At 36.1% G+C, this 27487-nt stretch overlaps 1 protein-coding gene across 3 annotated transcripts in view; it reads right to left on the reverse strand.

Annotated features, from left to right (window-relative positions):
* Window positions 1-134: 134 nt before the first annotated feature.
* The window catches only part of CCDC180 (coiled-coil domain containing 180), a 28302-nt gene continuing 949 nt past the window's right edge, over window positions 135-27487 (reverse strand). The window contains exons 2-37 of one of the 3 annotated variants that reach the window (XR_012654074.1): window positions 26807-26889; window positions 25598-25707; window positions 25373-25501; window positions 25078-25188; window positions 23952-24047; window positions 23534-23697; window positions 23179-23298; window positions 22459-22538; window positions 21680-21768; window positions 21031-21153; window positions 20231-20404; window positions 19579-19694; window positions 18112-18238; window positions 17613-17652; window positions 17269-17513; window positions 16465-16682; window positions 15810-15985; window positions 14511-14691; window positions 13827-13973; window positions 13408-13552; window positions 13102-13218; window positions 12588-12686; window positions 11537-11653; window positions 10659-10858; window positions 9845-9915; window positions 8924-9056; window positions 8262-8336; window positions 7258-7324; window positions 6776-6917; window positions 6188-6348; window positions 5237-5374; window positions 4061-4172; window positions 3711-3816; window positions 3023-3161; window positions 864-1611; window positions 135-206 (exon numbers count right to left, since the gene is read on the reverse strand). Coding sequence is in view for 1 of the 3 variants with exons in the window: in XM_075054867.1 (XP_074910968.1) it covers window positions 1480-1611; window positions 3023-3161; window positions 3711-3816; window positions 4061-4172; window positions 5237-5374; window positions 6188-6348; window positions 6776-6917; window positions 7258-7324; window positions 8262-8336; window positions 8924-9056; window positions 9845-9915; window positions 10659-10858; window positions 11537-11653; window positions 12588-12686; window positions 13102-13218; window positions 13408-13552; window positions 13827-13973; window positions 14511-14691; window positions 15810-15985; window positions 16465-16682; window positions 17269-17513; window positions 17613-17652; window positions 18112-18238; window positions 19579-19694; window positions 20231-20404; window positions 21031-21153; window positions 21680-21768; window positions 22459-22538; window positions 23179-23298; window positions 23534-23697; window positions 23952-24047; window positions 25078-25188; window positions 25373-25501; window positions 25598-25707; window positions 26807-26889 (4483 nt within the window). In the remaining 2 variants the exon portion in view is untranslated. Of the gene's footprint in view, window positions 207-764; window positions 1612-3022; window positions 3162-3710; window positions 3817-4060; window positions 4173-5236; window positions 5375-6187; window positions 6349-6775; window positions 6918-7257; window positions 7325-8261; window positions 8337-8923; window positions 9057-9844; window positions 9916-10658; window positions 10859-11536; window positions 11654-12587; window positions 12687-13101; window positions 13219-13407; window positions 13553-13826; window positions 13974-14510; window positions 14692-15809; window positions 15986-16464; window positions 16683-17268; window positions 17514-17612; window positions 17653-18111; window positions 18239-19578; window positions 19695-20230; window positions 20405-21030; window positions 21154-21679; window positions 21769-22458; window positions 22539-23178; window positions 23299-23533; window positions 23698-23951; window positions 24048-25077; window positions 25189-25372; window positions 25502-25597; window positions 25708-26806; window positions 26890-27487 lie in introns of those variants that run through there. The other 2 variants (XM_075054867.1, XR_012654075.1) reach the window with 2 other exon arrangements.

Consider the following 27487-nt stretch of genomic DNA (forward strand, 5'->3'; position numbering starts at 1 on the left):
CATCAAGCCTTCATTGAATTCTTTTTCCCGTGGTGCTTGCAGCCCCACCCAGCTTGATACCACTTTCCAGTTTCATAAACATCCTCTCAAAATTTCCCCCCAAAGCATAAATGAAAACATATGACAGTACCACTTTGCAGATAGTCTCCTGGGGATTCTTCTGCACCTGACCATCCTCATGCACTTATCCCCCTGGCATACAGAGACTGATAGCATAGAAATTGGGTGATGGGGAAGGACAGAGGATAATAAACAGATAGAAGAAAGGAGAATAAAAGTTATCCTCAATTTGAATAGTAAAATTAACACAGAATAAAAAATGACATTGGTGTTCTGGTTATTTTAGTGCAGTTTCAGCTATTGTAATAGGCAGAGTGTACTTCCATGTGTCTTTACAGAGTAAATATCTAATCCCTCAGGAAAAGTAATACACATATTTTGAAATATTGCATCATTAGGAGCACAGCTGATGCATTCTCCCTTTGCTTCAGTTTCTGTGTTACAAATCTGCAAGAACACTGGAGCCAGATGAGTTCGGAACATCTCCTTGCATCTAAAACCATCTCATTGACATTTATGATATTTGTCCTCATCTGATTTACAACTGTAAGGTTCACAATGAATGCAAACAAAAATGAAATAGTTGTGGTTGCAGTTAATGACAGAATCTCCTAACAAACACAAAAAACAGCTAAAGCATTTTTAATAGTTACTCCTCAAATTTGTTCAGAGAGTTTTTTAAAAGCTATATGGTTGAAAGTAGCTATATTACTCCTAAATGAACTTGCTTGACCTCCCAGAACAAAGCAGTACATTATTTTCCAGCCCTGCCTTGGAAAGCATTCTGGATTGCAGATAAATACCTCACTTGTAGACCATTCCGTGGAAAATATTCTTTCCAGACCAGCTATTTCAGATTTCTAAACCTGTATTTCAGATTTCTAAAGCTGAAGTCGCAAGCTGTGAGTACAGTGTTGTTCAGAATGTGAAGAAAGAGAGAATATCCATGGGAAGGGCTTCATCTGTGCCAAAGAAAAAGTTTCCTTGATGGACTCCATTATTAAACCAGGCTGCCTTTGAGTATTATAAACTCAGACTGTGCCATGACACAGACATATTCAATCATGCCTGAGTCTTAAACATGAACTTCAGTACAAGTCGACTGCTTGGGCTTCTAGCTTTTCAGATTCTCATATTACAGCTAGCACCACAATGAGTTAACTTTACTCTGGCTGAGATCCGACTAGGAAGCACTGCACAGAGTCTACATTTCATTTATAGCACATTCGTCAGATTTTTTATTTCAAGAGGCAAAAAATAGCTCCTTTCACCATTGCACTTGCTCACTGCAACATAAATAAAATAAAAGAAAAAAGAAAATTCTGTTGGACTAAATGTGTAACATCACTGATATTAGTACAAACTTGTCAGTTTTGCACCGACAATGATCAGAAGGATATCAGCAAGATTTGACTGATCTCATGTATAGAGTTGCTTAATCTTCTGGATGGATCGTTTCCACCAATCTTCCCAACGCTGAATTGTCAGCAGCTGAGCTGTACTTTCTTCCTTGATCCGGGCAAACTGCTGCTCAAGTCTACATTTGTATTTCTGTATGAACAACAACAACAATAAGGGACAAAATTGGTAGTGATGAAATATAATTTTACACTGCCTAAATCCAGGTCCTGATCCACTGTGCCAGAAGATTGCATACAGGCCACTTATTTTCTGCCTTTGACAATAGAATTATATGAACAATGAATTATTCACTGTCTTCCTTCTGTGTTCCTTTTAAAGACTTCTGAAACTAAATTATTAGCAATATTTAAATTTTGCTAAAAATGCAATATCTTCATCTCACTTCCATTAGCTCCTGAGATTAAAGAGCTGCCTTCTCTAGAGAACACAGAGGAAAGCATGCATCTCAAACACAGAATGCACTCTGGCTCTTGCCGGAACTTCCTAAGTCATGAGTATGAACTGAACTATTACAAAGCTGCTAAAAATGTAGTTTCACCTAAACAGAAGCTTGTAGACTATCATGAATACCTCAAGACACCTTTATTAAAGAGTCCATGCTCCAAAATATAAAATACTGTCTTTTTAATGCAACATACATTCAGGAAAATATTTCTGTGGCATGCATTTACTGTATCACACCCTGCTGACAACCTATGTTCACTTCAAAACTGTACTGTAACCAGGTGCGTAGGTACATGACTAGATACATAAAACACTCATGCAAATTTATAGTTTTGACAGCATTTGCCATTGTTGACAGTGTATTTTACATTTCCCTATTAAAAATATACATTCTTTAAAAATTAATTCAGTTCACTGGGAGTACGATTACTTCCACGACAGATGCATAAACATGGACCATTTACTTCCAAATGATTTAACGTAAGAATATTCTCCTAATTACTGAACACTACTGTTTCACAAACTATCATCAGTGCAAGTCAGAGTCTCAGAGTTGTCTGGAATGTGTCCATTCTTCTAGCAGACTTAGTGAAGAAAGAGTCATCATTTTTATGGTGGAAACAATGATCTGTGACATTTCAGGATGTAAGATATGTATGAAATATCTTACAGCCCTTCAACTTTCATGGAATAATCAGCCTTCGTGATCTAAGCCTAGAGCTGTAGGCTTTAGAAAGAAAGGTGAGTGGAAAGCAAGCTGTATTGAAATGGCACTGCGGCAGCAGCTACTTTTCAAATTGTGATGCTGCTGAAATGCGTGAAATTTCTTGTTTCTGACACCATCCGTGCTTCTCTGCTGAAACAATTCCCTCTTGTATCTGAATGAGAGGGCTCCCTGAGAAACCAACTCTGCCTGCTTTCGACAACATCACAAAGAAACTGACACAAGAGGGGATTTCTACACACAGTTAATATGGCTTTAAGATCTGAAAACACTGTGTATATTAAAAACTTATAAATAGCTATAACTTCCTTCTTAAAACACCAAACCCATAACAGTAGCAGCCCCACTCACAGTCCTCTCCCACAGACCAACCTTATACACAGCATCTCTTGCTTCTACTGCTGCTACGTGGCCCAGTGTAGTCTTAGCTGTTGTAACTGATGCAGTTTCTCTGCAAAGAATATAGTCTGAATTGTCTGTAAGAGTAGTCATGGGTATTCCTGGCCAAGTCCTTTAAAAAACCAAACCAACCAAGCAAACAAACAAAAAACACATGAGAGAGGAATTTAAAAAAGAGAGCAGATCATACCATTTCATGTTACTTGTACTTAAAGTGCAAAAGATTTTTTTTTTTAATCTCCACAAAAGGTTTACCCTAAAAACTACCTGATTTAGTATAACCACCTTTTCTTTTAAAACTTCAGGATCTCTGCACAGTAGATAGAATTCATATCTTCTGAGTGAAAATACACAGTATATTCATAGATCTGAAAGTGTTGAATTGATAAATAGTGGCTAGCAAAGTGGCATAGCAATAATATGGAATTTTTATTGCTTTACAATAAAATACGTAAGTGACTTTTATTTGGATTCATTGCTATTCTTTCTTTAAAATCACTACCCACCCAAACTGCCCTACAACTAGTTAAATGACATGAGTTAACAATGAGCATAGTATTCAGCAGTTTCAACAAGTGCAGCACAAAAATCTATGAGGACAGTGCCTGATACCAGTTTAGAGAAATTACATAGAACAGTGTTCAGTGTCTTCAAATATTACCTGCTCCCACGTTCAATTAACTGTTTAACTTCAGAGATTTCTAGAGGAAGTCCAGCTTGTTTACGACGGATTAAAGTGGATGTCTTCTGTCTTGGTATTTCAATTTCTGGGAGTTAATAGAAGATATACTCAGCAGCAACAAAACAATGGCAGCAACACCATTGTTTTGAAGTAACTATAAGCAGCTAGGTGCTCTTCACTTCCAAGAAATACCTTTGTATGCTTGATCATACAAATCTTTCCATTTAAAGTACTATAGCATATAAAAGTCTCCTCTTCCTAGGGAAAGTCTGCTGCAATCTTTGAGAGGGAAGCAGGAGGCCTGAACAAGCAATCTGTTCTTTACTTACTTGCTACTTGTACATCATCAATAGTGATACTTTCATCTAATTCGAGAAGCAGCTTTTCAGTCAAGGCAGCTAGTGCAGAAAAAAAGTTCTGAGCACACTCCACAGCACAGCCCTGTTGGGACATTGGAGACAAGTGAGAGGAATTCCTTTGATAATTTGATCTCCTCTCCTTTTAGTTTAGCTCCAAAGGAGCTACACAAGTATCCAACCTTGACATTTTGCAGCAGCTGCAGATAACAGACATAAGGCTCTGAGTTGCACATAAAAGGGTCTAGAAGTGCCTCTCTGCAGTATTCTTAACACTACCTGATTACCTAAAGTACAAAAAACTAGAGAGTTCTGTGTATAGGTGCCCAGTAGTTGTATTATTTGGGTTAAGTACCTAAACCTGATAAAACCAGCGATCTGTAAATGCATACTTCTGCCCAAAGGAAAGGCCATTTTGGAATTTGGGTACTTTGCATGGAAGTGCTTTGGCCAGGTATTATTCTAAAACAGTGTGTGTGTGTGTTTCTCTGTGTGTGTGCAGAGCTAAGAGGAGAAGGAGATATTACTTTGGAACTAAAATTATTTATACTCTGCAGACAGTGTAGAATTTTGAGTGAGTGGCCTGAGAGAAGTAAACAAAGAGTTTTAATGCTGAGGAACTGACCTTCAATAACCCTAGGGGATGGAGCGGGAAAAGCGTTTTGATTCCTGAACCTCTCCTGTAAAATTCTGCTTATTCCCATTCTTAATCTTGTGTAGAAAAATGTCAATTATCTGCACTAACGAAATGCACACAGAAGAAGCAAACCCTTCCAGGCATCTGTTGGCTGCAAGTAATATAATTAACCAGAGGATGTCCCTGTTGCTCCCAATTTAGACTTACATCCAGTAATTCTACTATTAAGATATAAGTCATCTCTTCCTCATTATGTTCTATGAGTGATAGAAAAGATCAGTTAGTCCCACAATAAATTTATGCATGTGTACATGTGCATAGGCATTTATGTATATCTTGATCTAATGCTGATAATAAATAACTTAAAGTTTAAAAGATATATGAACAGGATTGCCTAAAACTGAAAACATTTTCCAGTTTACTTTTGATGGAGAGGAAAAATGTATCCAAGAGGTACTCTCCTTTCCAAATGCAACATCTAAGTTCATATTAAGCAATGGCTTTACAATTACCTGCAGCATCTGTGTATTGAGATGAATACCATCAGCTTGGTCTTTTTGCCTTTTTATTTCCTCTTGGCACAAAGTGTCCAGCTGAAGTAAGTTGTCTGGGTGTCCCAGGGAGGGATGTAATTGATTCTTGTGCACAGTCTTTAAGTAAATACATAAGAAAGAAACGTCTTCAGTAAAGTATGTGCAATTGAGTCATAATAAGGAAGAAGTAAACCCCACACATTTTATATAAAAGTATTCAGAAAGACAAAGAAAATTTAGTCTATTCCTTGGCTGTCTAGAGATAAACCTTGTAGTGCAGCATATACCAAATTGCCTATCTGCTGAAAAACAGGGCCTCTGATCTCATCTTGGTCTTTGTTTTCAACAAATAAGAATCTCTCCTACCAAGTGGTAAACAAGATATTTTTTGTATCTCTGTATTTGTATTTTTTCCTGAATTTAACATAACACTCAAAGGGACAAAATCTCAAGATACTACTCTACAACATTTTCTGCATGATCTCCATTATGATTCTGTTATCAGTTCTGGTATTACTGGACAAAATATACCTATTTTTTGAAAGATAGTGTATAATGATATTTCATTATCTGTATGTCATAGCACCTACAAATGAGCGCACCCATACAGTATGAGCTGTATAGCCGTACCACAATGTCACAGCCCTTAAAGAGTTTACAATCTAAGTGTAAGATGGCAGGCAGAGCCGTATAAGATTATAAAGAGGCATCCCAGTGCTGGAAGCAGTGAGAGAAGGGACTGAGTTACTAGAAATACAAAGCTTCCAGTAGAACTACACAGACTAACTGCAAACACAGAAACTAAATCTGTGGCTAGCTCAACAGTAAGTGATTAAGCAAACAGTGACATTAATAAAAATCAAATTTTATAATTTGATGCATTTAGCATTGCTTACACTGGAAGCATTCCAACACATCCATGATACATACCTTCTCATTCTCCCAGTCTTCCAGCTGTTTATTGAAGAGGTGCCGAATCTGACCAGTGGAATAGCTGAGCTTCTGCTCATGTTCTTTTAAAAGACCATCAACTGCCAACTGGGAGACATAAGGGAGCTCCTTCTCAAACAACTTCAACTGATCCTGAAATTCTTTTTGGAAAAGACAGTGTGTATATGTGACACAGAATTACTCATTGCAAGGAAAAAAAATCCCAAACTACTCAGCTGTGTTGAATGACACTGCAAGGGTCAAACAACCTGGAATTTTCTCTCACAGAGATTCTGTCCCTGCCATTCCTTTTTCTAGGTCCAATGCTTTGAAAAACATACACTTGCTAAAAGATAGGACCTTGTACGGGTCTTTCAACTTAGTCAAATTCTTCTGCCATGCTTTTTGTAGCTGATAATATATTAAAAGAGAATATTGGCCCAATTTCCAGTAAAATCAACTGGACTTTTCCCACTGAGTGTGATGGATTAAGAAAGCTACATAATTCTCCATCACTGCAATTTTCAGTTCACATAACTGAAAAATTACATACACAAGAAATTGAAAGTCTTAACTGAATGAATTTACCTGTAAGACAGGAATTGTAGTAATCATCTGTCTGCCTTTGGTATGACAATAGATTTTGTCTGAGCACTTCTGCACAATGTTCAAATGTCTCTGGCAGATCTTCAAGCATTGTGATTTGAGGGTTCTCTTTTTGGTAGAACTCCTTCAGGAGGTAAAGATAAAAGAGAAAAGTTGTTGATAACACATTCAAACAAGTCACATCTAGGCATATAGCAGTAGCAGGGATACATAAGGCTACCAACCACCCTCTTATTTGAGACCAGTTTTCTTCCTCTGATTTTGAAATGCTTAGTTAATATTTATAAAGAAACCTGTGATCAAAAATACACTCTGTCAAATACTATTTTAAAATTAGATGCACTCGTGAAGAAAGGAAAATTTTTGGATGTTCATCCAAACATTGTAAAGAACCAATTTATTTAGCTGACACGGGAGTAGACCTATGAAAGCAAAAGTGACTGAAGAACACTGGGTTTTCTTACCTCAGCAAGGCAGAGCAAGCTGTTATTACCTGTCCAGAGAATATTCATAATAATCCCTTTAAAAGTACTGAAAGCAAACAAAATAAATAAAACTTTAAAAACCAGACAATCATGCTGTAAAATGATCACACTGGTAATATTTATGGTTTTTCAAATATTTTGTTCAGGTTTACTTTAATACGTTTTTCAGAGCATACACAAAAAAATATTCAGAAAGCCTAAGAACCTTCACCCCCATTAGTACAGATTCTCTTCAGAAGAAGCAAGGACTCTGAGCTAGTGTAAATACTTACTGGAGAACACCTCCATGTCACTGGAACAAAAAAGCAATCTTAGCCAACTTCCTGTGCTGAAAACCTACCTTACGAGTTTACCATGCACTTTAGATAAACCAAAAACATTTGAAGGTGGGTCTAGCTGTTTCCTGGAAGTATTTTGAAACACAATGTGGAACAAAATTCCTAAGCACTTAAACATCTTAGACATTAATTTAAATAGTTTTGCATAGCACATATGAAATAGCTCCATTCTATATAGTACAACTATTAAGAAAAAATATGATCATTTTCTTAGAGAAGGAGAATGGAACCATTTAAAAATCACCTCCAAAACAGTTTGTTCCTTGTTTATTCATATAAATGTAATATTGAGCACAAGAATGTAGTGTATAAAATTTATTGATTTTCTTAGATGTGAAAATAACTGAAAGACAGGGTATTTTACATTTTCTAGCCCATTTTTTGTAAATGTACAAAAGGGACTCCAATGAGGCCACCCATTTCAGACATTAAACAGAATAAAATGGATTACTTTTATATTCACTATTATTATGTTGCAAAAAGGAACTGTTCTGTAAACACTTTAATCCATAAATATCAAGGTTAAATACCTCAAAATTCAATGGTGAACTCTGTAGTTCATGATTATAAATAAATAGATAGATAAATAGATAGGTAGGGCTTTTTGCAGATTAACTTCTACTTCCGCAAATATACATTACTTACTCAGATTCTGGAGGTTTCTCTCTAAATATCTGGAATCTCTTGTCACTGAGGACTGGTCTGGTGTATTTCTGTTTCCTAGGGAGGCAAAACATTAATTTGAAACTATCTACAAGTATTTTCCTTCTCTGGCTGATTATTTGAGCTAGTCAGTCATATGATGGATATGAAACTGAAGAAAAATTTAGAAAAATGTAACTGTAACACTAGTATTATATGAAAATAATTTTTTGATGGAAAAAAATTCTCAGGATTCTCTCCTCAACAGCTCTTCAAAACTTTTCTATTGTTTTCACTGTTACAGTAGCTCATTTCATCTATATATGGACTAAACAGAAGACATACTGTGTAGACACCAGACCTGAAAATTAAGCCATATTGATTTGAATGGGGTTAATCTATATTTCAACAACTTCAAAATACAAAACAACAGCAGATGAAAGAGAAAAAGAAGAATGTTTTTCCAGCCAAAATCTGAAAAAAAAATGCAGAGCTGATCATGATGACATAAACAGGGAAGAGATCCCAAATGATAAGCTTAGTTGGAAAGAAGGCTAATACAAATAAGTGTTAAGAATTTTTCAAAGAACAGGCAGTGGACAAAGGTTAGGTAAATTTCTGCATAGGAATATTATAAGTGGAATTCCTCCTTTCAAGGGTCTTACCTTCCTTTTGGCAACTTTTTGTTGAAAGTTGACTTCTTGGTGGTCCGACCTGCATGGCTGTAAGTAGCAGAGATCTGAGGACCTTCATCAGATACATTTAAGTGAGCATTCTTCTTTGATGTGGGAAGAATTGCTTTATATTTAACAAGGACAGATGAAGAACATTGTATAAATGCCAACTGAAGTCTTTTTTATATGGTTATATGCTTTATGTTCTCATTTCTATAATGTTTCTTTACAACATTAAGGGGACAACTACAGGAACAATAATTTCAGACAGACAGAACTGAACTAACCCAGCAGTGGCAACAGCAATAAAGGTTGTGCATTGGCACGAGTGATGGGAATGTCATAGAAAATACATGGTAGATGGGAAGATATTTAAAACAACATTAAGGCAGGGAATAAGAAGGAGAATGAATGGGCTACATTCATAGTCTTGGCTGTGATGAGGACTTAGGAATGTGGAAGAGAGAGATGATACCTTTGAAAGTGGCTGGAGGAGTCAAGCTCTGGAGAAGAGAGATGAGGAAATGGGAACTCTAGGTAGGGAGCTGTTGGGATTACCCCTCCACTCACTTTTGAGTGAATGGTAATACACTGTGAGAAGGATCCCTGATCCCCTACATATTTTCATGACTTCTCTTCTAATTCTTTTCTCCACCCCTTTTCCCTTTTGCTATCACAAATATGGATACTCTTCACAAAATTATTATCTCATTCTGCAGCTTTCATTGGTTAAGAGCCAAAAAATCATCTTCTTATTGCAAAGTAAAGTTATCCAAGAAAAAAGTTGGGATGTACAACTCTATTAGAGCTAGCATGTCATCAACTGGCCTGGAACATGCTAGACCTGCTCAGTGAGATGCTAGGAACTACAATTTAGATGAATGTAATATATTAAAAGAAATGCTTGCATACCTGGTCCTAATGAATGTGAGTGATCATTTCTCTCCTGATTTAGGCCTGAAGATTTTCTGGACGGCTGAATTCTGAAACAAAAAAAGAGCTAAGCTGCTATTGAATACCCTGCTATTTTATGTTATATACTATATTATATAGAGAACTATGTAAGTTCTCTATCCCTACCGTGTGCTAAGTGCAGTTAAATTTCTGAGATAATATTTAACAGATAGGATTATTTTCACAACTGACAGTGTAAATGTAAGTACTTCCATGGGACCAACTAATTGTTTAACTGGAATTTTGGAATTTCTACAAGCAAAACTGCATTAAAATATTTATTTGCAAATCACACACTTGCCACACTGTTCATGTCACACTTTGTATGTTCATTCACCTATGTAGCATCTAATCACCTTCTAAGTAAAATAAGGCTCTAAAGACAAAAATTTAATACCTAAAATTTATCATAGTGCTGTAAACTAGATGTCACTTATTACTCACAATGCGGTAATTTGGCTATTAGAAATCTTGCTTGTAAAAAGAAAGGAGTCTCAGCTAGACTGATTTTTAAAGCTAGACTGATCAGAAAGTATGTAGTAGTATTACCTACGAACAATAAATTCAATAGTTCTGTATGTACAAAGGTAAACTACAAAATAGAAATTCAGGAAAACCTTTATATGCTTCTGGAATATAAATTTTAAGAATACTGTAGTGAAGCCCCTTGTAGTGTTATCATGAGCCTCATGAAGAGAAGAGGTATATATAGCAAAGAAAACATAAATAAAGACAATGACAGAAAAATACCTTTAGGCAAACAAGTACTTACTCAAGTAAATTTTTGATAACACTTATTGATAAATCATCAACTGCAGACTTTCCCATTCTGCTTGGATTTAACAAAGGAAATTTGACAGGATCCAGCCCCATCACCATCACTTTATTCTCATCTCTGAGACACTCTGTTCGAATGGCAACAGCAATTGGACCTTGTAACGTAACATCCGTTGCAAGAGGGGTAAAGTCCTCCTGAAATTGGAAGAAAAATGAAACCCTGTTGACTGTAGCAGGCAATTCGTGAAACCATTACATGTAGGTACTGATTACTAAAGCAGATCTTCCAAACATGCACTATTTTCCTTCACAGGCTGAAAGAAAGGTTTTTATAATTCTAGTAGTAATGTTGTTACAGCTATACAACTCTGAGACATTTAAAAATAGTTAAGAGTAGATTCTCATAACTATCATAAGCAGAATTTAAGTATATACCCTTAAAACAGTGATCCACTGTAGATTACAACATGAAGACAGACTTTCCAGACAAGGAAGGGGAAAAAAAAATACCACTTGATAAAAAAAACCCTCTTCAGGTACACTTGATGAATTTTTTTTAATTATTGAAAGAAACCCCTGAAATATGTATCTATGAATAGTGCTACACCTTGAAAATAAACTTTTTCGAAGAACTGAGCAACTTATTGTGATGCTGTGCATCTTTAACATTTAGTAAACTCAGTGGTGACTGATTTACTCAGCCTATTAAAAAAGCTGACCTAGTGTTACAATGTCTTGGACAGCTTGCCATAATGCAGCATCCTTCTTCATTTGAAAAGTCAAAGCACAGATTCTGAAAAACCTTTAAAACGTATACACATAAAAATTCACTCGATATTAAATAAAATATAGAGAACTTAAATGCGATCTTACATCATCATGCAGGCTTTTACTAGCTTTTACTAGCAAGCAGTCGAGATACTGGCTCCTCTTTTTCAGTTCTTTCAACACTACCATGGCAAAATCATACAACTCTTCAGAAGTCAAAGCCTGAAAGATACGATAATACAGATGGTATTTACCAAACTAGCTATTTCAGACTTTTCAAATATGCTGACTGTTGCATACAACATCATTTGACTCTGTTCTATCACCATTTTATTTACACATTGTCCTGGTTTCAGCTGGGATAGAGTTAATTGTCTTCCTAGTAGCTGGTGCAGTGCTATGTTTTGAGTTCAGTATGCGAAGAATGTTGATAATACTGATGTTTTCAGTTGTTGCTCAGTAGGGTTTAGTCTAAAGTCAAGGATTTTTCAGCTTCTCAAGCCCAGCCAGCGAGAAAGCTGGAGGGGCACAAGAAGTTGGCACAGGACACAGCCAGAGCAGCTGACCCAAATTGGCCAACGGGGTATTCCATACCATGTGACGTCCCATCTAGTGTAGGAACTGGGAGAGTGGGGGCAGGGGGAATCGCCGCTTGGGGACTAACTGGATGTTGATCTGCGGGTGGTGAGCAATTGCACTGTGCATCATTTGTACATTCCAATCCTTTTATCATTACCGTTGTCATTTTATTAGTGTCATTATCATTATTAGTTTCTTCTTTTCTGTTCTATTAAACCGTTCTTATCTCAACCCACAAGTTTTACTTCTCTTCCCAATTTTCTCCCCCATCCCACTGGGTTGGGGGGGGAGTGGCTGCGTGGTGCTTAGTTGCTGGCTGGGGTTAAAGCACAACACAAATACATGGAAGTAATGAGATTGTATAGAGGCTGAGGCTTTTGTTTGGCAAACAGGAGAACAGGTACAGGACCTTCCTGAGCAAAAATTCTGTGGTAAAGTACTCTTTCCACCCACCTCCCAAATGTGTATAAACATGTCTACCTCAAAAATGTTAGTTTATACATTATACAAACATGCACAGTGAATCAAACTACTACCAAGTCAGATTAAATACCATTTTGTGCTGATTAGAACTTACTTCTTTTTCTGCAGTAGGATGAGCACAAGCATCTATCTTCTGATGGAGCTTCTCTAGATAAGAGTTTAATGTCACTGCCTGCAAATTGGAACTTGCTACCTAAAGCAGAAGCAAACATTGGTGAAGTGAAATCCCATTCAAGGGTTTTTCAGAGGCTCCACTTTGAAGCCACTAGACTCACTGGTAAAAACAAATCACTGGTACTCAGAGGAGAAGCTGAAAACAATAATTCACAAAAGCAACACTTAGTGTTCTCCTTTACTGTACCACACAACAATCTGGTCTATTCAGATGAACATACTCAACATGCTGCAAGACCGTAGTGTTCCAGTATAGCTGCAGCAGTAGTAAAAACATAGTTTTAAGCTGATAATGACAGAAAACAGGTTTTGAATGAATATAAAAAGTCAGTTAACGTTTGTCAACTCTGAATTCAGCCAAAAATCTCTTCAATGGTATAAAAGATAAAAGATTATAATTCATTTAAACGAAGTTCTGATGTTTCTGTTTGTACCTCTGATTTGATTTGCACTTGTAGATTTGTCAGAAATCGTTGGATCTTCTCCACAAAGACTCGATTCATAAAGAGATAACGAAACTTTGTTTCAGACTGGTTGATAAGTTCAGTAGCCTTTAAGAATGCCAGAAACAAGAGACAGAACTAATTAATTTTCACTTTTTAAAACTTAAATCATAGAACTCACCATTTCTACTTATTTTTCCATCATGTAATTGCCACACAGAACAGTCTTACAGTCCTAATCTGGGAGCAGGCTGATTATAAATCACATCAAATATGAAAAAATGAAACTCTGCACACCTGCTCCAAGTAGCTTGATTCCATTTTCTCCATGTCTCTCTTGATTAAACTTTCAAAAGAGTCAATACGCTTACTTTCTTCCTGAAGACGCTTGCTGAAATACTTTACCTCCTCAGGAGAAAAGTTACCTCCCTCCAAAAATAATCTGAAAGCAACCAGCAGAGTAAAAGCAGTTGGCTATGAGTCTTCCTTTTCTCAAAGACTATTTTAGCTAAGCAGCCTTAAAACATAGATATCAACACAAATGTAATGAAAACAGTGTAATAATTGTGGCTTAACAAAATAAATCTGTTTTTTAAATAGCAAACTAGATGAATAACAAAATAAACTTTAATTTTAGTGTTCTGCCAGTGCAACAGATGCTGATGCCCAGAAATAGGTAACTATTTATAAACAACACTCCAATGAAATCTCTATACCTGCAAGCTTTGAGAAAATCCACATTTGAATCCCTTAATTTTCCTAAAGCTTCCTCCAAATAGTTCCGGTAACTCCTCAGGGAAACCTGGATCACTTCCAGATGATTATGTAGCTCTGAGTGCAGACTGTTGCTGAAAGAAACTAACCTAAGAGCAAATAATAAAAGACAGGGAAAACATATAGAAAAAGGAGCACACATTATGATTCAGACACTACTGGCCGTAAAGACATGAACAAAATCTGAGAACTCAAGAGTGTTTTACTATTCTGAAAGCAACTCACTGAACTGTGATTGTTCTGATGAACACTTGGAAGATATCAGCAAGCAGTTGATGCTATTGAATAGTATCCTTCAAAACCAATTAGTCAATTGCTATTACTGTGCAGGTTCAGGAAACTGGATTAAATCTAAACAGATGAAACATCTTTTCTACTTTAAGACTGCCAGCACTTTGAAAATATATGAAAATTGTCATCCATTCAGTACTGACTTTAATTTCTTCAGGGAGAGAGAAAGGAAACAAAAATTCTTTACATTTTTTTAAAGTTTCATGAAGCAGTCTTCATTGAAGAGTTATGACATATAAAATAGATTCAGAATGCAAACCGAGAAAATCTCAGACAGCAATCAGGAGTATTTCACTATGGAAGTTTGCAGCCAGCAAAACCTGTGGCACACTTACTTCTCAGTCATAGGAGCACTAAGGAAGACAGATTCTATGTCACGGATTCGCGAATGTAAGTTTTTGCTGATGTTATTTCGCTGATCACAAAATTTGAGAAATTCAGCTCTCTCCTTTTTCAGAGCTTCCACCACCCCAGCACAGTGGCACTCTAGACGCTCTTTGTGAAGTAACAGTTCCACTGACAAGAAAAGAAGTTTTACAACATGGTCATGACTCCCTCTTTACTGTGGACTATACACAACCAGCGGCCAACCTATTATCAGAAGCAGTGGTAAAATAAATCGAGGCAGATCTCAGAGTGGCTAAAACATAAAATAAAATACATCCAATTCTGTTTCTTTGAGTTTTATCCTGTGTTTGACATATATCCCTGGCAGCTCCTAACCCATTCAAATCACAAATGCCTTTTGTTTGCACTAAGCCCTCTTTTTCCTTTATTTTTGGTCACTGCTGACATCTCTATTATCTCTCTGTTCTCAGTCTTGTAACAAAAGCAAAGGTAAAGGGTTGTTTGGGTTTTTTTTAAATGGAAAATACACTTCTCCCTATGTTGGGGCCGGGGGGGAGGGGGGAATAATTTTTGGTCTCCCTTCTGGAATGACAGTTGGATAAATCAAGAGCCAGCTGATCAAGCTCAAGAAAACTGCCAGAAAAGGCACCTGTCCTCTTTGCAGGAAAAAGTGGAATTGAAAAATTATTTTCCTGTTCTCCCAAAAGAGAATTTTTCGTTTATATGTTAAAGACCAACAAACCTGTCTTAAATAATTTTCTTCCAGCAGAAAAACCTGACATTTCTCATACAAAAAAAAGAATTCTGATTAGTGCCCAATCTGTAGCTCAGTGATATTTCATATAGCTAAATCCTTCCTCTCATGTATTCAGAATCCAAGCCCTGGCATTTAATCTCTCCCAACACTTGCCAACTCTTTTTCTGCAACACTTTAAAAATTATTTTTTGTACATTGCAAACTCTTGTTAAATAATTCCAAGGAGAATGACGATTCACAAATATTGACAATAGGAACTGAATGTTCTACATCTTTCACAATCAAGTCATTGATCAAGGCACTGTTGGTTATTTTCCAAACATAACATAGCACAAACCAGTATGAGCTATAGAAAAAAAACATCTTTTTTAAAATATATGAGTAACATATTATACTAGGAATTAGTAGACAACTGCTTCCTATTGTCCTCTACTACTGAGTCAACTGACACTGAAATGCATTTTGGTCCACTTATGATCATCTCTAAATGAAGACATGTAATGCTCAAAGTAAAAAAAACAGTTGGTACCAGCTCTAACATTGTAGATATGTGTCTCTATATTCTCCTGTCTTCGCTGATGCAAGTGAAGACGCAGCTGAAGTTCTGAATTCAGCTCCTCTTTCTTGGCAGCTACAAAGGCACAGGAGTTGGGCAAGGACTCCGCAAACCATTTCTCCAAGTGTTCAAAAAAGCAGAGGCAAATCCTATGATTGAAAAAGAAATATTACAGTGAGGAACAGTAAGTAATAAAGAAGAATTTATTAAATATATTAATTCTAAGAATTTAACTTCTGACCATAGGAAGATATGGTTTCATTACCATTTGCGCAGTACTGGTGGAGTTTTTGAGCTGGCTGCATACTAATGAGTACCAGGCATTTTACCTTCATGGCTCTGCAGGGAATTTGGGCAAATTACTCCCCTTTCTGTAATATGTTTTCTCAATAAATAACTTTCTGTAAAATATGAATGTTCTGTAAGAGGTAAATGCTTGTGTGGTACTTTGAGAGCTATGGATGGAAAGCAATATAAAATTTTTCTCTTATTTTTATCAATTTAAAAAGAGGAATAACATCAAAATAATTGATAAGTTTTGCATCTTTAGTCTAATGTTTCTTCCAAACAGCTGAAATTTGTCTATTACCTAAAGGGAAAGAAAGAACATAAACTGTTTTCTACTAACCGCTTCTTCAGCTCTATAAACATGGTTTCTTTGATAAGTACATATTTCAGGTACATAGGAAGTGGTTCTTTTTTTTCATATTTTGTAAAATAAGTCTCTGGGATGTCAGTCTTTCCTGCCTCTTCAACTGCAAGAACTGTGTAAGAGTTTTCACTAGAAGTGGAAAAGGTCTCCACGGCAATTTCACAGCTTTCTGCCTTGCTGCTGTTGAACATAGCCTAGGAAACAACTGGAAATCATCATCTGTTACCTTTAAAGGTAGAAGCATAGAGTTAACAGTGCACAAGCTAATGTAAGAGTCCTAAGGATATTAAGAATTATGCTCTTGTTCTCAATCTGGACAACATTCATACAGGGAATATGCTTGCAAGTCTCAATATCAATGAGTCATCAATGTTTTAAAAGGTTTTTGTTATGGTAATAGATTCACGTGACTAAAGACCTGAAAAAATAATACTTAGATACAAATACAGCTCATTCACTGTGGGTTAAGAATACTATGACAAAAGACAGAAAGAGATTTAAATAAAAAAATCTATGCAAAAGGCTTTTACAAGGGTAAAAGCAGTACAAAAGGAATGGTTGTAAACCATTTTACACACTCTATTTGCCCATAAAAAGGCTCTAAAGCCCTAATAGTCCAGAAATAAATGAAAACAATAAAGACTTCTGCATGCTTTGTGCACAAACTAAATCTAATCTACTTTAAGGCATTTAGACTTACCTCAGCAAAAAGATTTCCTATTATTCATTATTTTGTGCAAGACTACCTTCACCTTCAAATTTATTCTCTTGTTCACTTACCTGTGTAAAGTTTACCCTCTGTTCTGCATGTTCAGTTTCTTCACTTTCAGGAGGAGTACTCTTCCCATCTTCTTTTTCCTCTGTTTCTTCAGTTTCCTGTGCAAAGGTCTTCTCATTCTCAGCTGTGTTTGTTTCTTCATTTTCTTGTTGACAACCGTCCGTCTTTTCCTCTCCTTCATTTTCTTGCACAATGGTCTCAGCTTGCTGCTCCACCAGATGTTCAGCTTCTGAAGCCTTAACTAGTTCTTTCCAGTTAAAGCAGAGTTTTACTGATCACAATCCAAAGAAATACAGATTGAAAAACAAGCAAGCAAAAATACCTGTTTGTACCGTTGAGGTATTACCTTGATCTTGAAATGTGGAGTCTGTCTTTCCTTGCAAGTTCTAAAAGCAAAACAACAACAACAAACCCCACACAATTTAAAAATAAGGATTTGCTTGCTTATAAGAAATCTGTATTCCTTCTCAAAATATATCTATTTCAATAAGATATGATAGTCTTGAATGGATTACTTATCTTCTAAAGAAGCTATAACACTCAAATTGATTAATGTAATTTTGCTACCTTGCAGTTTTCTGTTTAAAAGGCAAGTGAATTTTCTAAAATGCAGTTTGTAACAAGGACAGAGTTAAAAGTGTGGGACAGAGAAAGCTTTTGTGTTTCCCCCCTCTATTTCTACCAAAAGCATTTCAGTCCTATGGCCAAAACAATGCTTTAGTTTATATGATCTAAATTTTAAAGCTAAAGTAAATTTTCTGCAACGTGAAAAATTAATACACCAGTTTTAATTATTTAATTAACTAAAAAGATTTTAAACCAGAAGAAGTTTGTTTTCTTTATACCTGTTTGAAGATTTCCTTTACATTAAAATATTGGCTGATGGATATACTATAAGAAAGCAATTCCCACAAAATAGCTTCTGGGTAAGCCATTACTTTATCCATTAGAACTTGGTTGAATGTCTCATACCTGTCAAATTTAAGATCACTGTTTAAGAGACTCAAGTATGTATAGAAATAAATTGGAGTATGACTACAATGTCTTTAAATCCAAATCTAACTTTTTGACCAATCTCATAAAACCTTTAGGCTAAACATTGTACTATATCTGTTTAGCCTGAACACAATCACTACAATGGCTTGTTAGTAGAGATTAGTTCATTACAAATATATAAATGCACAAAGTGAAGAAATATTTGCAATAAAGTATTTAAGATCTTTCATTTTGGATGGAAACCATTCAAGACCTGTGCTTACAGAAGGAATATTAGAAGTGAGAGGTCAAAATACTGTCTTTCATGTTATTTCTGTACCATGCTCAGCTGTGACTGAAGCTTTTCTGGTTTATTTTCATTTTACTTGGAAATGAAAACTAATGGTTCAAGCTGAGTCTTGATTCAAGAAAAATCAATGTTCACACCTGTTTTCATTTACATATACATTTGCTTTCCCTCCTATATGAAGATAATTATGGGGAATCTATGTACGGGTTCAAATGTTCAGATAGATTACATTCCACCTCTGCAAACTCTCACTGTATTTTCACTCACCTAAAAAGATACATAATCTTTGGAGTTTTTTTTAAATTGTCCTAATGAACGTAAAGAGTCCTGAACCAACAGCTCTAAACAGAATTACAGTGTGAGGTGTGTGCGTGTGTGTATTTGCCACGCAGATCCACATCACTCTTCTAATATGCCTCCAATCTAACAGACAGAAAAGACCTTCTGGGTGTGAAAATATAACTGCTTCCTCTCTGGCTATTTAATCCTCAAACCTTCTGCTAAGATCTTCAGCAAGGAGAGTGGTATGCGCCAATTTTGATGCGATTTTTAAAGATGCAAATGCCTGATTGTAAGAAATGTAACATAAAGATTACCAACATATATACTTTGGCTATCTGAAAGTTACTAGTAACTTCTAGTCACTGTGACTTTGAAGGAGATCAAATCTATGAGCACAGGTGATGGCACAGACCTACTTTCTGATCCCTGTGATTCAAGAATCTGAACTACTACTTCTACCTTCTGAATAAATAATTATCCCATTGGCATGGGTGACATGGTGTAGTACATAATAATACTGATTTGGTATATTTTTTAAATGATACCAGTCTTTCTTAGTCCTATTTCTAAAATGTGAGTATTATTTGCCTTAACCTTGTTCAATATGGAAATTATTTTATTTTACATTCTTACATAAAGTAGCAAGCCATGTTTTTCCACACCTTTGCACTACAGCACTAAACAAGACCTACAACCAACATTCAGATATGCTTTACTTTTTAAGTTTGCACTACAAAATTCATACCTAGCTCTAATGTCATCTAAAGAAGAAAGGGTGTTCTCCAAATATTCCTTCAGCTTTTCTTCAGAGCTTGCTGTTCTCATTTTATCCAAAATTATATCTAGATTAGCTTCCATCACCTAAGGCCACATAAAAAGAACCCAGTAAAAATTATTTAGTAATTACTAAAATGCTTCATAATTATTTAGGATTCAAATAATTTAATTATGTACATATATTCTACACCAAGAAGGGAGGCTACCTCACCAAAACTCTTCTACTATGAAGATCTTTCATAGATAATGAACAACAGCTCTGACATTGCTACCCCAAGTTGCATGTTATACCCATAATATGCAAACCTGACATACAAACAAGACTCTATACCTGCACAAGATCTTATGAGTAACAGAAACTTGCAGCCACTTAATACATAAAATATAATCTTTATCACCATTGCCATATCAAAAATAAGATATGACTGTACATTAAGTGTGAATCAAGCAGTTAGCAAACAATGTACCTGATAGAATGAAACTACCCTGTAGAAATTCCAGTATAAATGTCAAAGATTACATTTTAAATTTTATACCAGCTATTTTGAATTCCAGAGGGTTCTCCGCATCAAGAAGTCCTTTCTTCACCTCTTACTACATCCTTGTTTTTATGTTTATACCTGTATTGAGTTATTCTGTTTCCATCTGCATTCATCTAATTTCTTCTGAAGTTCACCTTCTTGCTGGGACAGTTTGAGTTGATGGACATCCCAGAGATCCATTGCATCTTTAAAATAGCTGTACAAGTTTCTACAATTCTGCTCATTCTGTTTAGCCAGCTCCTCAAAGTCTCTCTAAAGAAATACATTTAAGTAAACTCGTTATTATTAAACTGTTTGCTGGAAGGTGAAATAAATGAGTAAGGGGGCATATGACATGATGAAACGCTGTCTGTAAGTACACTATCAGAATTCAACATGGTCTTTTCTACTCAGAGAGGAAAAAATAGTCCAAGTAAACTGGATAAGAATGTATATTTTTGTTCTAGAAGCTTAGATATCAAAACTTTCATTTATTCTTCTGGTACTGCAAAGCACAGAATTACTATGTTCTACATATGCCCCAAAGTCTGTCTGTCATTTTAGGAACAACTGCCCAGGCATTTTCATGTACAGAAATATAAAAGATAGGATTAAAAGAAATTTGGGAGATCACTGAAATCTATCTCTCTGCGTCCAGGCAGGATGAGCTATACCTAATTCATTCCTGATAACCTGTTACAAATATAAACCAAACAATTATGAACTGTACTCCTTGAATCACACCAAACTTTTTTTATTTGTGGGGCGGGTGTTCAGTCACACTATGGACCTCTTCCTAACATGATATCAATAGCCTAAGATGCATATGGCATTTCAGGCAGCAGCGCAGGAAGAACAGACTACTCCCAGAGTAATAAAAATAGATGTAATAAACGTACATCCATATGCTCCAGTTCTTCTTCAAACTGACTTTGTAGTTCCTCAGTCAATGGAAGTAACTCAGAATTCACAAGTTCTTCAGCCTCTTTTTTTGTGCAAACATTCAGATTCAACAGGTTATTCTAAATGAAAAGAATGCTAAATTATTGACATGAACATAATAGAACATAAAATACTGTGTGGTTTTTAGAGAGTATATACCTAAGCTTAGTGTTTCTTCTTTTCTTGTGAATGGATAGAGAATGATTCAACCTCCAAGATCTCACATTCTGATAGTAAGCAGTACAATTCTATTTGGACACAAAGTGAGAAACTGAGGCAGAGAGGTGGAATTTCTTTCCCAAAATAAGACAGATTCAGCACAAAGGCTGAGGGTTCTGACCCCGAGTCCTCTACCTAAGAGTGAGACAGTACTCCTTTCATTACTGGCATTTGTTACTGCTTTCACACATTTGATGTACAAATACCACATGCTACTGTGAAACAGAATGGACAGTAAGTTTTCTAACAGAATAAGACAGAAGTTAAAAAGTAATTTCACTTGTTATCTCAATGTCTGGTGGATCCTCAAACCTTTATTACTGTAACAACACATTGTGTACTGTTACCAACAATCCTTCCAAGAATTCGCAAAGCTACAATACTAACCTTGCATAACTGCACTTCTGCCAAACATTTTTGCTGGACCATCTCATACTGGATGCGTATCTTCATCATACACTGCACATTGTGGGTATCTGAAAGATATGGAAGAACAGACCATTGTAAAGATTTCTGTATTTCACAGTGCACTGTGAAATGGAAAAAATGACAGAGGACCTGCGCTGAGTCTCAGCACAGATAATATATCCCAGTGGTGTCTTCACACTTGTACAACACTGTCAGCCAATAAAATAAGATATTTTAATACAAATCTTTTTATCATTATGCTTAAAAGTAGTGGGTTGTTTACAATTGCTAGCAACTTCTTTGCTACTATACAGGCTACCAACATTAAGACAGGATGTGCTCTGGAGAAAGAGAAGGTAGACATGCCAATGGAAGGCACCCTACAGGACTCAGAGAAAGGAAGCATCTCAAATACTTCCCCTCTCATTCTCCAAGAGGTAATGAGTATTTTTGTATGATTGAGAACTGATCTGCATTAAAATTAACCTTCTAGTTTCCACAGATTATTTCTAACCAAGTCAGTTCCTGCTAGATCTCACCATGCAAAAATGCTTGTGCTGGCAAAAGGGAGGTGATGCAACAGACAGCTTATTTTGGTTGTTTTGCTAGCTCAAAGCAGCTTAGAAGATACATGGAAACACATGGAAAAAAGAATATAGCAAACATATACTTTCAAAGCACCCATTTGACTCATTACTGCCTGGAAAAAAGAAAGAATTTCTTGAATTCCAGACTGTTTTAATGATTTGCCAACTTACCTATACTTTTGTTTAAATTCACCAAAGATCTGTACCATTCATTTACCTCAGCATTCGTGTGTGTTGGAGGCAACAAATCACTGTCAAAATAGGAAACAGGAATCAGATACCTTAAAATATAATCCAGTCAGTTCTTAAAGGATAAAATTATGAATCTGAGTAACCATACTACTGTGCTTTATTTTATTTACAGCCATATTAGCAATGAAAATAAAACAAGATGACTGCTGTTTTTCAAAAGAAAAAGTCTTGTAAAAGACAAGCTGTAAATATTGTAATGCATTGCACCCAAACCATCTTGTTGTCAGGATGGATATTCAAACTTAGCAGTGTTAGATTGCTATCAAGACTCCTTTCATAATTTATTACACAAATTAAACTCCCACACAGAAATAATGCCTTGACAAGATCACCAATTTTTACTTATCTGCACATCCTTGTCTGCCCCTTTCTACTATGTTTCAAATGTTAGTAAGATGTACTTTTGTGTTCCTGCATTTCTAGCCCTCGATCACCCCCCTGTTTAGTGTAACTGGTCTGTTGAAAACCAAGAATGCATTTTTTCCATTAAAAAGAGCTTTATAAAAGACGTTTAGGCCCTGCCTTATTGCTGCATTGTACAATTGCACACTGAAAGGAAGCAAAGTGCATTTTGTAGTCAAGTCCCTCATTAACTCGAGAAAGAATTCTATTTTCCTTTGTTCCTGTTCTCTGTCATACCCAAGGTGCTGCAAAAACTCCAGTCTTCTTTCACTGAGTAAAATCTGATCCATTATCATATTTTCCATTTCTGTTTTCACAGTTGGGGGATTCTGTATTTCTTCACTTGCCATAAATTCTCTGTAGGATTGATGAATACATTGAAGTAAGTATCTGTTTGGGAAAATTTCATGTTTGAAATACAGATACAAAATATGTTTTATACATCCCAGGTAAAAAAAGAATGCAAACTTCCTTTAGCTTTTTAGTTTTATAATGGAAAAATGATAAAGTACTACTGTTTATAGAAAACACAAGTGAACACTAGTCACTTTGTGCTACTCGTACTCCAAAATATAATTGTAAAATTTCTGACCTGAAACTGTGAACTACATAGTTCTTTTGGATGAACTTCCAGTCCTTGACTCTATCTTGCCATTTCAAACGATGTGATAATTCCGTCTTCATCTCTGACTTCATTAGATTAAAGAACAGCTTGGCAATTGCCCTCTGATTAGCCAACAATGCTCTGTTAATCATCTGTGTATTAAAAAATAAAAACAGGAATAAAAGCAGCATATAACATGAAAAAAACCCTATTGCCTGTTCTATGTAAAATGATGGAAAAAGAATATGAATGACAAAGAATATCCTGCAAAATAGTAAACTCTCCTATACTGCAGTGTTTGATAGGTAGAAATTCATTAATTTCAGTTGGAAAAAAAGACATTCTGGAAATATTCAGATTGCTATCTTCTCACAGGTAAAACAGACTCTGAGTATGAAAGGTTTACCATGGCCTCATCATTCATGAACCTGTAAACATCAGCTGACAAGAAGAAGGAAATTTCCTCCAGTATCACTGTATACTTCCTCAGTACCTCTGTTATCTGTGCAATAAAAGAATAAAGAACAAAAAAAAAAAAAAAGAAAAATCTGTATAACTCAAATGACAGTTTCCCAAGTTAAGCAATGATATGAACAAGACAATTTTTTTCCATTAAAATAAATTCAAGTGGCTGATAGATGGATTGAGAAGTGAATCTCAAAATACCCATCTTAAATACTGACTTTTTTAAACATTCATAAAAATAGTAACTAAAACATTCTATTTCGTTACTGCTCAACTGATTTCTCTTTAATATCTGTGATAACTAAGTGGTCTGCAGACGGTCTGCAATCTGAATTTAGAAATCTAACCAACTTCTTTTCAAATATCTATAGTGAATCTACCAGTGGTTGTTTTAAGTGGACACGAAATTTAAGCAAACATGGTCACCTCTGAAATTTTTCATAACTAATCAAACAGAAAAGTTACTGGTGATACTGTTGGACCTATTCATCATGTCTACATTACAAAGAGAGGACAGACTGACATAGGTACAACAGATAGCTTTTGTTTGCCTACCAGGACAAAGCAGCAAGGACTTCCTTATGGACTATCCATTTATTTATCCAAACATTTACTGTGATGTCCAATGACTTTTACAGGTCAGGCTGAAGCCTATATAACTGCAGCATGTGTGCCTACCCAAACTAAAATTAGCTAGGGCACATCTGTGCACGTTCTCAGCTGCAGAATCGGTATGTCCCAACAAAATAGCATTAGACCTGATGACAGTTTGACCTAAATAACCCTGCAGAGAAATAAAAGCAGCTCCCATATTCCCTGCATCTTTACTACAGATAACTGTGAAAGAAACAAACACATTGTAACTGGAAAAGAAGTATCTTCTCCTGATTATGTGGGTATAAAATGAGAGACTGATCTATTGGTGAAAAGACAGTAATCACCTACACAGCAGCACCCCGGGAGACCTCTGACTCCTGTGGAGGCAAGCCACTCTTTACTCTGCATCCAGCATTATAAGCAAATAGTAATCTTATGCTTAATTAACAGCTATTAAGACTACAGCTCACTTTATCAGCTCGACTCCTTTCAACCTTTTTTAGGGATTCATCCATTTCCCTAATCCACTTCCTTCTGGTCAAGGATTCCTGCTGGATGATATTCCACAGTTCTTCCAAACCCTGCAAGAAGGATTTACTCTTAATCTCACTGAAAAGTAAATGTCAAAAAAAAAAAAAAAAAAGTGACACCCACCCCCCACCCCCACCCATTTATATCTCAAAACTAAAGCAAGACATAAGAAACGATGTTACGCAGATCAGGTACAAATAACTGAAGACTAGTCAATGGCATGAGCTGCCTTACTTCAATTGAGAAACCTTCCAGAGTAGAGTCAAACTCAATCTTTTTAAACAGAAGTTCAATTTTTCTATCAGATTCTATCAGTTTTGCCAGAAGGAATTTTCCAGGCTCCAAAACAAAGGGTTCCATCTCCTAAAAAAGTAAGGAAGTCAGTCTGATATTTTGAATATTAGGCCCTGACCTTAGTATAGTACTCTAGCCTATCTGGATTACAAAATACAGTCTTACCCTGGCAATGCAGGCAAGCTCATGATACATGGAGGTTAGCGCTTCATCGTGACGGCCTCGTCGGTGTCCTGACAGGCATTCCAAGATATTACTCCTCGTTTCCTCAGGAACTGCCAAGAAAGAAATGAGGATGACATAGCTTGGAACTGTTGCTGCAGAACACATAATGCATACACAATGAATCACTAAATCCACACTCTGACCTCTGTAGTTTGTACAGCTATCACAGTGTGTGACAGCTTTCAACAAGAAAGGAAATCTATGCAAATGTATGTTAAAAATAGTAAAGCATATTTTAAAATTTCCTTTGGTTTTATTTATTTGTGATTTTCAGGATAAAAGCATGGAAGCCATGAACTAAGTTCAGGTATGGTGCAAAAAATTGCAACTTCCAAGAATGAGATCTGCTTACATCATAACTGGACTTTACCATCTAAACAAAAACTGTGATTGATTGACAATTTTACAAGCATTTTTTCTCTGAGTAGACTCTTCATCTTCAAAATTACCTACAAATCATCAAAAATGTGTCAGGTCATTTCTGAGCTTGATTTTTATATTGGGTCTGGCTGAGATGGAGTTAATTCTCCCCATAGCAGCCCTCGTAGTGCTTGTGCTCTGCATTGGTAGCTAGAAAGGTGTTGATAACACACCAGTGTTTTGGCTACTGCTGAGCAGTGCTGGCACAGCATCAAGGCTGTCTCTCCAACATTTTTGCCCCTCTCAACGGCAGGCTGGGGCTGAGCAAGATCTTGGGAGGGGACATAAGCAGAACAGCTCACCTAAACTAACTGAGCAGATATTCCGTACCATATGATGTCAGCTCAGATATAAAAGCTAAGTGAAGGGAGATGGAAGGGGGAGCATTTTTGTCTTCCGGAGCAACCACTATGCGTACTGAAGCCCTGCTTCCCAGTAAGTGGCTAGACGTTGCCTGCTGATGGGAAGTAGAGGATAACATCATTTGTTTTTCTTTGCTTTCACTTTATTACACTGTCCTTATCTTGGCCCACGAGCCTTTTGTTATATTTTCTCCCCCCCTGTCCAGCTGAGGAGGGGGAGTGATAGAGCGGTTTTGGTGGGCACCTGGCACCCAGCCAGGGTCAACCCACCACAATTTTATACCTTGTTCAGCTAAAACCATTATAGTTATGGTGGCTTCTAAGAACACAAATTAAAATATCTGACATTAAGGGAAATAACTTTTACCAACAATATCAGGTAGGGCTCTGACTTCCTCTGCTGCAGTTACATCTATACTTTTCCAAGCCTTTTGAAATGTTGTACCTTCTCTGAAAGAGAATAAAGCTTTGATTTGTATCAAATACGTAAGAGGAGGGACTTGCAACAGGTATAACATTAAATTTAATTGGCAAAATGTAACATTTAAGTGAACATAAGCATCATTCTGACTCCAAAGAATATGATTCAAAGAATCAATGTTGCTGCTTCTAAGATGAAGTGAGTAATTATCTAGCCTATGTTGATCACAGGTTCAAATCTGCTATGATGGCATAAAAGCAATAAATGCTAGATTTAATATGTGTAAACTACAAAGACATACATACTTTCTCTAAAAGGTATAAAAATCTATGAACCGTTAAGTAAGAACTAGCAAGAAATGTAGAAATAGCCTTTATCTGCCCACTGCTCTTCCCATCAGCTGGGGCACTGTGTTTCTCCTTGGGGGAAGTGAGAATAAGGGTGTCATTATTCAGCAGAATGGTTAGAGTGAAAAGGATGGATGCACTTTCTTTTCTTCCTCATTACATAATCATTACTGCATCATCATGTAAACCATTAACATAGTTTAAAATATAGTTCAAAAATATGTATCAGACTGACTTATAACTAGACTGCTTTGAACAAAAAAGACATATAATTTCTTTT

The sequence above is a fragment of the Buteo buteo genome, chromosome 23 (assembly GCF_964188355.1).
Source record: "Buteo buteo chromosome 23, bButBut1.hap1.1, whole genome shotgun sequence".
Classification (NCBI taxonomy): Eukaryota; Metazoa; Chordata; class Aves; order Accipitriformes; family Accipitridae; genus Buteo; species Buteo buteo.